We start from the raw sequence: 12685 nt of genomic DNA on the forward strand, positions 1-12685 counted from the left end.
GTAGGGCAATGTACGAGTACGGGGAGAAGGCTAGTAGGATCCTGGCCCACCAACTCAGGAAGCAGGAGACTGCGAGGAAGATTGGAAGGGAGAAGGACGGGAGGGGAAGAGTGGTACTGGACCCAGAGGGGATGAATGGGGTATTCAAGGAGTTTAACAGGAGGCTTTATGAATCAGAGCCCCTAGCCGTGGAGGAGGGAATGCGGCGGTTCCTGGATGGGTTGGAGGTCCCCAAGGTGGAGGAGGCCCTGGTGGAGGGGCTGAAGGACCCCATTGGACTGGTAGAGGTGATGGAGGGCACGGGGACAATGCAGATCGGGAGGGCCCCGGGCCCGGATGGATTTCCTGTAGAATTTTATAAAATGTTTGGGGTGGTCCTGGGACCCCTGCTGGCGAGGGAATATAATGAGGCGAGGAAAATGGGGGAACTCCCCCCTACATTATTGCAGCCGTCCATGTCCTTAATACTAAAGAAGGATAAAGATCCAGAGCAATGTGGGTCCTATCGCTCAATATCGCTAATATGGACACGAAGTTGCTGGCAAAGATCCTGGCCCAGCGAATTGAGGATTGTGTGCCGGGAGTGATAGGGGAAGTTCAGATGCGATTTGTAAAGGGGAGGCAACTGTCGGCGAACGTTAGGAAATTAATAAACGTGATAATGATGGGTCAGGACGTAGAGGTGGCAGTGGCAATGAATGCAGAGGAGGCTTTTGATCGGGTGGAATGGGAATAGTGGGAAGCATTAGGACGGTTCGGGCAGGGGTGTGTAGACTGGGTCCGATTGTTGTAAGGGGCGCCAGTAGCGAGCGTGCGGTCAAATCTGGTGAGCAGAGGTACTTCGGGCTACACCGTAGGTCAAGGAAGGGTTGCCAGTCTTCCCATTGGCTTTTTGCTTTGGCAATAGAGCCATTGGCAATGGTGTTTAGAGCATCGGGGAGCTGGACAAGGATTTTACAGGTGAAGCGGGGGGGGGGAGCTGTTGAGCACAGGGTCTTGCTGTAGCGGACGACCTGCTGCTTTATATCTCGGACCCACTGGGAGATATCGGGGAAATTCTGAGTATTCTGGAGGAATTTGGTCAGTTTTCTGGATATAACCTACACATGGGGAAGAGTGAGGTGTTCCCAATCGAGGCCAGGGGGCAGGAGAGGAGGTTGGGAGAGCTGCCTTTCAAGTTGGTAGGGGCGAGCTTCAGATATTTCGGTATGCAGGTGGCGCGGGGATGGGAGCAACTGCACAAGTTGAACTTGGCGCAGTTGGTGGAACAGATCAGAGGAGATTTTAAGAGGATATTTGTCTTTCACAACCTCCCGATCTTCATCCCAAAATCATTCTTTTAGAAAGTTGATTTCGAGCTTTGTGGGTGTGGGGAAAACCCTACGAATCAAGAAGGTGCTGTTGGAACAGGGGTGAGGGAGGGGCGGGTTTGCCTTGCCAATCACAATGGATTATTATTGAGTAGCAATCATTGCTATGGTGAGGAAGTTGGTAGTGGGGGAGGGGTCAGCGTGGGGGTGAATGGAGGCGGCCTCTTTCAGGGGTGCGAGTTTAGGGGCATTTTTGACGGCGCCAATGCTGTCCCCGCCGGCCAAGTGCTCCATGAGCCCAGTGGTGTGGCGGACCTGCGGGAGCAGGGACAGTGGCGGCAGCATCTGAGGTTGGAAGGTGCCTTGGTGTGGGCACCGATTTGCGACAATCACAGATTTGCACGGGGGAGGGGGGGGGTTGGACACGAGGTTTCAGGGGTGGCAACAGGCAGGGATCGAGCGGTTTGAGGACCTGTTTGTGGAGGGCAGCTTTGTGAGTTTAGAGGATTTGGAGGAGGAATATGAGCTGCCCAGTGGGAATGGGTTTAGATACTTACAGGTCCGGGCTTTGTGAGGAAGCAGGTGCTGTTCTTTCCCGGTTTGTCACCTTTGGGATTACAGGATAAGGTGCTATCGAGGGAAGGAGTGGGTGAGTGTAAGGTGTCCTAATGGACTGGGAGGAAGCCCCGATAGGGGAAGTCAAACTTAAATGGGAGGAGGAACTGGGGGGGAATGGAGGCCGGCTTGTGGGAGGAGGCTCTGATGGTGAATGCATCCTTGTTGTATGCGAGGCTCAGCCTTGTCCAGCTTAAGGTAGTACATAGGGCGCACATGACGCTGGCTAGGATGAGCAGGTTCTTTGAGGGGGTAGAGGACAGGTGTGGGTCTCTCCGCGCACCATGTTCACATTTTCTGGGCATGTCCGAAACAGAAGGGGTTCACGGCCGTAATGTCCAAGGTGTTGAGGGTGAAGGTGGCCCCGAGTCCAGAAGTGGCGATATTTGGAGTGTCGGAAGACCCGGGAGACCAGGGTGGCGAGAGGCCAATAGTTATTTATTATGATGTTCCTGTTTGTTCTTGCGTTTGTGTTTGTTTGCATTTACTGTTTAGACAAATCACAGAATTTACAGTGCCATTCGGCCCATCGAGTCTGCACCGGCCCCTTGGAAAGAGCACCCCACTTAAGCCCACACCTCCACCCTATGCCCGTAACCCAGTCTAACCTTTTTGGACACCAAGGGCAATTTATCACAGCCAATGCACCTAACCTGCATATCTTTGGACTGTGGGAGGAAACCTGAGCACCCGGAGGAAACCCACACAGACACGGGGAGAACGTGCAGACTCCGCACAGACAGTGACCCAGCCTGGTTGTCACTGGTGGAGGGATTGAATGGTTGGATAAAAATGTTTTTAAAAAACAATGTCAGAAGTGGGTATGTAGGCTGATGATTGTACAATGTTGAGTATTATTTGCAACTCCTCAAATACTGAAGCATCCATATCCAAATGCAGCAAGACCTGGGCACCATCCAGGCTTGGGCTGACAAGTGGCAAGTAACATTTGTGCCACACATGTGTCAGGCAATGACCATCTCCTGAAGGTTACCATTGATCAGAAATTGAACTGGATCAGCCATATAAATACTGTGGCTACCAGAGTGGTCAAAGGCTAGGAATTCAACGGAAACTAACTCACCTCCTGATTCCCCAAAGCCTGTCGACCATCTACAAGGCTCAAGTCAGGAGGTAATGGAATCATAGAATCCCTACAGTACAGAAGGAGGCCATTCAGCTCATCGAGTCCGCACCGACCCTCTGAAAGAGCACCCTACCTAGGCCATCCCATCCCCGTAACCCCACCCAACCCACACTTCTTTTGGACACTAAGGGGCAATTTAGCATGGCCAGTCCACCTAAACTGCACATCTTTGGACTGTGGGAGAAAACGCGGGGCACCCGGAGGAAACTCACGCAGACACAATGTTCAAACTCCACACAGTCACCCAGGGCTGGAATTGAACCCGGGTCCCTGGTGCTGAGGCAGCAGTGTTAACCACTATACCACTGTGTCCAACCACTTGCCTGGATGAGGGTAGCTCCAAGAAGCTCGAGATCAGCCAGGACAAAGCAGCTCGCTTGATTGCTACCCCTTCCACAAACATTCAATCCCTCCACCAGTGATGAACAGTGACAGCCGTGTGTACCATCTACAAGATGCCCTGCAGGAACTCACCAAGATTCCTTGGGTATCACCTTCCAAACTCACGACCACTGCCATCTAGAAGGACAAGGGCAGCAGATACCCAAGAACACCACCACCTGGACGCTTCCTTCCAAGGCCCTCAGCATCCTCACTTGAAATTATAGCGCCGTTCCTTCGCTGTCGCTAGGTCAAAATCCTGAAACTCCCTCCTGAACAGCACTGTGGGTGTACCTACACCTCAAGAACTACAGCGGTTCAAGAAGGCAACTCACCAACACTTTCTCAAGCGCAACCAGGGGTGGGCAATAAATGCTGGTCCAGATAGTGACACCCACATCCCATAAATTAATTTGAAAAAATATAACCTGAATAAACACTTGCTGGATTAACAGTACCTGCCCATTCTTTAGACCAACCAATAGGCCTTCTCTTCCTGATGGTCCTCCAATGACCTTAATATAGCGAATGAGTGACTCCATTAGCCACTCTCTCTCCTTCACACCACTGAATGACAAACACTGTAATCTTTTCTCCTACAGGGGGCATAAAGAAGGCATTAGTGAAGATGCAAGTGATTGATTAAAAGTGTCATTCATTCAAAAAGACATTAATAGATATTAACTGTGCAAGCCTCTAAGTCTGGATTAAATGCAGTCACACTGAGTAGAACTCTCAATTAAGACAAACCTCTTTACCAGCTTAGTGGAAACTATTCCAATGGGCACAGCAGCTCAAACTTCAAATGACAAACAGTTTGTTGATGCCCACAACTTTGTAAAAAGATGTATTTTCAGTTTCTACATTGCTTATAATATTGTTCCCAAATCTGCCCTCCCAGCACTGATTCTTCACAGTCAGTTTCTGTCTGAGAGCTGGCCAGCACATTTAGCCTGTACTCCCAGCTCAGGGATGGGGTGTATCAAGTATAAGGAAGATTTACCTTAAAAATGGGGAAGGAGAGAAATACAAAACAGCTCTTTTTAACTGCAGCTACCAAATTAACGATGAACTCCCACCCCAAATTCAAAATAATTAAGTGTATTTACTCTCACTAAATTTGAGAGTTAAATAAAACATCCTCCGTTTTGTCTTCTCTATAAGGCACACAGCTCTATGGGTGTAAATCACTCCGTTATACCTTGCCATAAAGATATCCTTCATGTGTGAGCCTGGACATTGAGTCTTCTTTTTCATGAAATGTCTTCAGCTCAGTTTCTGCTGCCTTTTGTTGCATTCAATATGCCACCTTATGTTTCCCAGCTGTGAAACAGATCTGTGAGGTCTTCAGACATGGTAATGTAATTCAGTGTCTAGTGATTGACCTAGTTTAGCTATTAACTGTCAAGGGCATAGTGCGAACATATTTTCATACTTTGTCTGGAGAAATCTATTGACATTTCAACCAGAGAAACAATTTGTAACAACTTTTAGATTTGAATTGGTTATTGGAGAATACTGTGAATATGAAATTACTTCATATTCCCATATGTTCTCTTAATTTTCAGCATTCTAAATGTATAGATTGGGAACTATTGTTGTGGACAAACTTTTAAAAGTTAAAGATAACACCAGTAAAAGTATTGGGTGTAGAGAAGTACCAGCCAAGTTCCTTCCTGACCGTTTGCTGAGCTTGTTAGCATCCATTGCTCAGATTCATACATGAAGCATGGTCATGCAATTTAAGGGATCAGTACATCATAGCAGCAGAAGTTATTAACTTCAGAACAACGATAATACAAAGCAAGGCAAAGAGGCATCAAAAAGAGAAAATGTAACACTTCCAGGGCAAGCCAGGTGCAGTGTTACTCATGCATGAAGTAACAAATCCTTAATTTAGCAGTTTCTATTTGTGCAGCTGAGGCTGGCTAAGAATTTTAATGCATAAATTTTGTTATTATTATATTATTCTGATAATAAGAAAAGATGCTACATTATTAATATATAAAGAGAAACGGCCTGGCTTTTCTAACCAGGGTACAAGTTGTTTAGATTATTAAGAAGCAGATTGCACAGTATGTGCACTTTATCTGGGTGCTGTAAACACAATGTGCCACAGAATGGTATGACATAATTTTCCACCTACAGTTCCTTCCTTCCATCTTCAGTGACTTCTGGACTTTAGTTGTTTTGGTTGGCAGGCTTGAGGTGGGGAGCTGGAGGGCAAGCTAATCAGATACCTTATGTGCACTCAGCATGTAGCTCAAGAGAATGGACAGCTGTCTGTCGCTGAATAGGAGTAAATTAGTTCCTTTATAATAAAACAATATTTCAGTTACATTCATGAAAAGTCTGACTTCCAATGGTGACCATGAAGTGTATGGATGCACATGAGGTGGGGGATTCGGCTTTTGGCCCTTTTTGCCCTTTCAATGGGTGATGATTAGGAAGAAAAGTGGTGGTGTTTGAGAGTGTTGGTTCCTCCTCTGGCATGTGATGTCTGATGGTGATAATACGAGGAACAAAGGCTCCTCTTCTGACTTGGAAGGCCCTCGTGACACAGGCAGGGAAGGCCACTGTGTTGTCGTTGCCCTCTCAGTGGACGACTGAGAGGCTGGTGAAATTCCTAACTTAGGAGTTTAAGAAACAGAGACAAGCGGTCTCAGATGACCTGGTGAAAGCGATTGAGGTGGCGGTGGACCCATTAATGCAACTTTGGATGGGGTGAAACAACGGCTGGAGGCGGAGGGCTCAATGATTCAGAAGGTGGCGGAGCCGTCTCCGGCACCGTAGCGATCGGATCGCCTCCTTGGAGGCAGAGATGGCAATGTTGGTGGAGGGGCAGAAGATATTGAAGGCCAAGGCCAACGATCTGGAGAAACGCTCCAGGCACCAAAATTTGAAGATCACTGGACTGCCGGAGGGCATAGAACATGCAAGTGCCATGGATTATGTGGTGAAGATGTTTGGGAAGCTGCTGGGGGAGGGGATCTTCGTGCGTGAAGTCTCCCGCAGTAGACCGGGCCCAGCAATCGTACGTAACAAAATCCCAGATCTAGGGAGCCGCCGTGGGTGATCATAGTCAGACTCCACAGTTAATTGGATAAGGAAAACATCTTGAGGTGGGCGAAAAACACTTGAGAATGTAGATGGGAGGGCCATCCTGTCAGAATGTATCAGGATGTTGGGGCAGAACTGGCAAAAAGGCATGCTGGGTTTAATAAGGCCATGGCGGATCTGTACAAGATCAAAGTGTGGATTGGAGTGATGTATCCAGCTCGCCTTCGGGTCACGTTCAGAGACAGAGATCACTATTTCAATACGCCGGAGGAGGCAATTTACTTTGTAAAAAAGCATGGGCTAGGGGAGGACTGAATGAAGTTGTTGGCCACACCTGCGTGGTGGCTTTTTTTTGATTCTGTTATTTTGGGTTTCTTCTGGATTATGGGTGTATGATTATTACTGTATTGTTTGAAATTGTTGGTAGTGTTGGGGGAAGAGGGTGTGGGTATGGTTTTTTTCTTCATAGATTGTTTGTTATTAAAGTTGGGTTCGGGTAGAGGTGCTGCTTGTTGATTCATTGGGTGTATAACTTTGATTTTTCCCCAAGTGGAGGTCATCCTGCTCGCAGTTATACTAGTTAACGGGAGCAAAGCGAGGGAGTGCTGCGGCTGGTTATCTGGAGGGTGGTTTCTTGTTTTTTTTGGTGCATTAAGGTAAGGAGCACAGGGGGTGGTTGGGTTTTCTTTGTTTGGGATGGGGCGGGGGAGTTGTTGGGAGTGGTGTTTGGTGCTCGGGGCTACAGGGAAAGGGAGGAGTCAGGTGGGGGAGGAGTAGATTGCTGATGATGAAGGTTTCATTGTTGATGTACTGGTTTAAGGGGGCGCGGCGTCAATCTTGGGTGGGCCTGGAGCTGATGCGAGGTGGAGCCCTGTCGGACTTCCTTACGTGTGGGATATGGCTGATCATGGTAGAGGGGGTGGCCCAGAAGCCCTGAATCAGGCTGGTTCCATGGATCGTGAGGGGGTAAAATGGGCCAGTTAAAAGGTCCTGGGTGTTTGCCCATCTAAAGAGGTTGAAGGCGGATGTGATCTTACAGGAGACACGTTTGAAAGTTCGAGATCAGGCAAGGCTGCGGAAAGGATGGGTGGGGCAAGTATTCCACTCAAGTTTTGACGTGAGGATGAGGGAGACTGTGATGCTGATCAATGGCTAATATTTTGATGGACTCAGGGGGAAGGTATGTGATCGTGAGTATGGTGTTGGTGGGCGCTCAGGTGGTCTACCTAATATATCAAATATATCAATGGTGGAAGTGTTGAGTGTGGTGATGTGCATCAATGTAAATGCATGTAGGCTAGCTAGACACTTGAGGGAGCACCAGTGACATCACACACACACACTCAACCAATAGATCACACGACCAATAGACATTCACGATACACAAGGAGGTGACACGACCACAGGGGGGCATTACACTAACCCATATATAAAGGACACCACACACATGATCTGCCTCTTTCCAGTGGAGACAGTCAGTGAGTACAGACACAGGGTTGATTCAATATTACACTCACCACATGGATTGCAGCAACTGGTTAGTCAGTCTGGGTAGCTGTAGTAGGATTAGCAGTAGTGTCGAACCCAAATAATAGAAGTGTAAATAGTTTAATAAACGTGTTGAAGTTATCTCAACGCCTGAACCTTCCTTTGTCAAGTGCACCACAAGGAAGCTGCTTATGTTACACCTACAACATAACAAATTATGGTACCAGGACTGAACTGTTTCAATCCATATAGCCATACCTCAGTGTACAGTGACAACTAGCAACGATACTCAGGCAAGATGTTCGAGATCCGGGTTCCGCAGGGCTCCAGTGCCACGACGATCTCCGCGAAAATTGGCGGGTATTCCGGCAAATGTTTGAATTCTTCCTGGTGGCAGCCGAACTAGAAGACCTGGCCGACGCTGAAAAAACTTCTCCTCACCATCGCCGGTGCCAGAGCAGAAGAAATCTTTTAAAAATTCAACTTCTCCAAGGGGCAGAACAGGCGCGACTTCCAGGCAGTCCTGGACAAATTCGGCAAATACTGTGAGGAAAACACTCCAACCAGCAAGAAAAGGTAAGAGAAGCGCCAGTACTCACCACGAGGCCGAGATCCCGGAGCAGAGAACAGTTTTGAACGGTGGCCATCTTTCTAAAGGGTCTGCACTTGCACGGGAGAAGCGCGCAGAACGGGAAGGTCCGTTTGCGCATGCGCAAGACGCCGCGCATGCGCAATCACGAAAACGGCCATCGGTAAAGGAACAGCAATCTGCGCATGCGCAATCGCTTCCTACGCGCTACGTCACGTTCGTCATGATGTCAGAGGCCCCGGACCACGCCCATTTAAAGGGGAAACGTCCCAAATCAAAGAAAAAATCTTTCAAAGCCGTAAAACAACTTTCTTTCACCTGGAATGACTGCACAATGCCTCAAATTGAACCAGGAAATGAAATTAACCTCCGAAGAACCCTGCAACAAGCAGTTACCTACGCCCAAACCGATGATTCCGACCTTGAATACTTTGATACCGACCTTTACATTTTCTCTGGACCTCGCGAGCCCAATGCCAGCTCCGACGCAAACAGTGATGATATGGTCCTAGAAGACTACGACTCGGCCGAACCTTTCACCTTAAGAGGCTACCCCAGTACCAAAACCGAACCGCAACTAGACGTGTTACACATTGGCGACCCCCGTATTGAATACGACGCAGATGCGGATTCGTTCTTCGGATTTGAGGATCTTCAGCCCAGCAGATATGACATCCCAACTCGTGATTGCAGGATGATGCTGCAGCCTGAAACCAAGAGACAGAGAGCGGTACAAGCTCGCAGAGAGCGGCCTGCTGCCACACAGAGCGTGGTCCACGCACCGCTCAGGGTTCCTGACTCTAAGAAAGAAGACACGCAAGACTCCACACCGCAGTCCTTGCACGAACAAGAAGTGACTCCAGTGTCACAGCGAGCTCGTGGACAGACTCCACGATAGAAGAAACGCAAGACTCCAGAGCGCAGTCCTTGCACACACAAGACGTGACTCCAGTGTCACAAGCCTCCGCGGTGAGCTCGTGGACAGCCTCCACGATAGAAGCAACGCAAGACTCTGACGCGCAGTCCTTGCAGGAACAAGGCCATGAGGGTCTAGCAACCTCCTCTGACCAACTAGCAGCAGACGATGCAATTCTGCCATGCTCAAGTAAACAGCAAGAAGACTATGACAGTCTACCACGCTCCAGTGCACAGCAGGACGACCATGACGGTCTATCATGCTACAGTGAATAACAAAGCGACGATGACAGCCCAAGGCCAAATGAAGGACAACAGCAAGACAATGACAGTCCACCCACATTGTTTGCACTACCAGGTGAAGACTCTGACAATTTACCCAACCCAAGTGAACAACAAGCAGCTACTGAGGATCTACCCACGGTATGTGAGACGAGTGGCGACAGCATCCCACTTCCCATGCAAGAGGTGCAAAGTGACAGACCTCAGCTAGTGTGTACAGAGGCACTCGACGATCACTGTGAGACCACTGGTGACTCCGGTGACACCATGATACTTCCACCCTCATTCGCTCGAACCTCTCCACAAGTCAATGCATTCCTGCATGTTCCGACTCCAGACGAGCAGCTTCAAGAAATCTCAGCTGACTCCAGTGAACCTGCTAAGACTCTGGACAGGGAGCATCAACAAACCAACACTGACTCAGTTAAAACAGACCAGACAACAGGTGGGGAGCAACCAAACGCCGACTCTGATTCACGTAAGCCAGACTTTACTCCAGACAGGGAGTGCTGCAACCTCAGTGATGGCATGCTCAGGGTGACAGCAGATGCCACAACGACAGGAGATGAATCACTTAACAATTGCACTGGGTCAGTAATAACAAGCAGCAGCTGCAGTCCAAGAGGAATACACCAATATTCACCACAGCTATATCCACACATTTTTTCCACACCAGCTGTGCAGCCAATGACAGCTCATGCTGGAAAAACCCAGTATTCAGGCATGCAGCAGCCAGCAGTCTATGCAATATATTCTCAAACAGGCCAGCACTACGGAGTGCCCACTAATGGAATCAAGACCGAAGGAGGACTACCGCAAGCGCAATCTGCACTACAGACTTAATACCTTAGTTACAGCCCAGGATTTGCTGCACCCCAGTCTGGCTAGACGGCATATTCCTATCAGACGCAAGGTTCTAGCTTCACACAATCACCCGGTATTTATATGAGCAGCAATTCTGTTTACAATTCGACAAGTTTCAACAGTTCTCAGCAGGATCACCCTTCCAGCACAGCATGTGGCCAGAACCAGTATGTACAGTCTTATCCAACTTCAACATAAGGCACATCCATGACCTCGAATGATACTGTTGATGGTACCTCTTCAACATCAACACCTTATCAGCTACAAGATGCCATCCAACGTCACCATCACAAACATCGGGAAAAAAAAGACTCCAAATCAGACGGCGAAGTGATTTGACCACTTCTTGGTTCCTGATACACAGGGACACCAATGGCGTTCACAAGGACATGCCACCATCAAACTCACCACCCCACCAAGAGAGACATTTGACCATGATGATTGAAGGGTTTTGGATTCGCACATTTGATTTGGACTTATTGTTTAATCACTGTTCCCAAGACTTGTATATACCTTACCTTATCTACCTGTTCTTTGTTCAATTTTCTCAAAGTGTGCAGAAAATATGAAACATATAAAAAAAAGGGGGGGATGTGGTGATGTGCATCAATGTAAATGCATGTATGCTATCTAGACACTAGAGGGAGCACCAGTGACATCACACACACACACACACTCAACCAATAGATCAAGTAGATAGGACACGACCAATAGACATTCACAATACACACGGAGGTGACACGACCACAGGAGGGCATTACACCAACTCATATATAAAGGACACCACACACATGATCTGCCTCTTTCCAGTGGAGACAGTCAGTGAGTACAGACACAGGGTTGATTCAATATTAGACCCATCACGTGGATTGCAGCAGCTGGTTAGTCAGTCTGGGTAGCTATAGTAGGATTAGCAGTAGTGTCGAACCCGAGTAATAGAAGTGTAAATAGTTTAATAAACGTGTTGAAGTTATCTCAATGTTTGAACCTTCCTTTGTCAAGTGCACCACAAGGAAGCCGCTTATGTTACACCTACAACATAACAAATCATTGAGTATCCTAAATTGCATTAAGGTAGACAAGTCCCTGGGGGCGGATGGGATCTATCCTAGGTTACTGCGGGAGGCAAGGGGAGAAATAGCTGGGGCCTTAACAAATATCTTCACATCCTCTTTGACCACAGGCGAGGTTCTAGAGGACTGGAGAATAGCCAATGTTATTCTCTTGTTTAAGAAAGGAAGCAGGGATAATCCAGCAAATTGTAGGCCGGTGAGCCTGTCATCAGTGGTGGGGAAGCTTTTGGAAAAGACACTGAGGGACAAGATGTAAGCACATTTGGAGAAAAATGGACTAGTTTGTGACAGGCAGCATGGTTTTGTACAGGGAAGGTCATGTCTCACCAACTTGATTGAGTTTTTCGAAGGGGTGATAAAGAAAATTGATGAGGGAAGGACTATGGATGTAAGGCGTTTGACAAGGTCCCACATGGCAGACTGGTACAAAAACTAAAATCACATGAGATTTGGAGTGGGCTGGCTGGATAGATACAGAACTGACTTAATTATAGAAAACAGAGAGTAGCGGTGGAAGGGTGTTTTTCAGAATGGAGATCTGTAGCTAGTGGTGTTCCGTAGGGATCAGTGCTGGGACCACTGTTGTTTGTAATATATATAAATGATCTGGAGGAAAATGTGGGTGGTCTGATTAGTAAATTTGCGGATGACACAAAGGTTGGCGGAGGTGCTGATAGTGCCAAGGATTGTCAAAGGATACAAAAGGATATAGATCGATTGGAGACTTGGGCACAGAAATGGTAGATGGGAGTTTAATCTGGACAAATGCGAGGTGATGCATTTTGGAAGATCAAATATAGCTATGAATTATACTGTAAATGGCAAAACCCTTAGGAACATTAACATACAGAGGGATCTGGGTGTGCAGGTTCACAGTTCCCTAAAAGTGGCAACAAAGGTGGCCACGGTAATTAAGAAGGCATGTGGCATAATCAAAGATCCCTCCCACCCGGCTTACTCA

At 47.8% G+C, this 12685-nt stretch overlaps 1 protein-coding gene across 3 annotated transcripts in view; it reads right to left on the minus strand.

Moving 5' to 3' along the window:
• ift122 (intraflagellar transport 122 homolog (Chlamydomonas)) overlaps positions 1-12685 on the minus strand; it is a 459699-nt gene that overhangs the window by 280529 nt on the left and 166485 nt on the right. For all 3 annotated transcript variants that reach the window (XM_072472002.1, XM_072472003.1, XM_072472001.1), the window contains exon 12: positions 3912-4049. In XM_072472002.1, coding sequence (XP_072328103.1) covers positions 3912-4049 — 138 coding nt within the window. The remainder of the gene's footprint in view (positions 1-3911; positions 4050-12685) is intronic.

The sequence above is a fragment of the Scyliorhinus torazame genome, chromosome 13, assembly GCF_047496885.1.
Source record: "Scyliorhinus torazame isolate Kashiwa2021f chromosome 13, sScyTor2.1, whole genome shotgun sequence".
In the NCBI taxonomy this organism is placed as follows: Eukaryota; Metazoa; Chordata; class Chondrichthyes; order Carcharhiniformes; family Scyliorhinidae; genus Scyliorhinus; species Scyliorhinus torazame.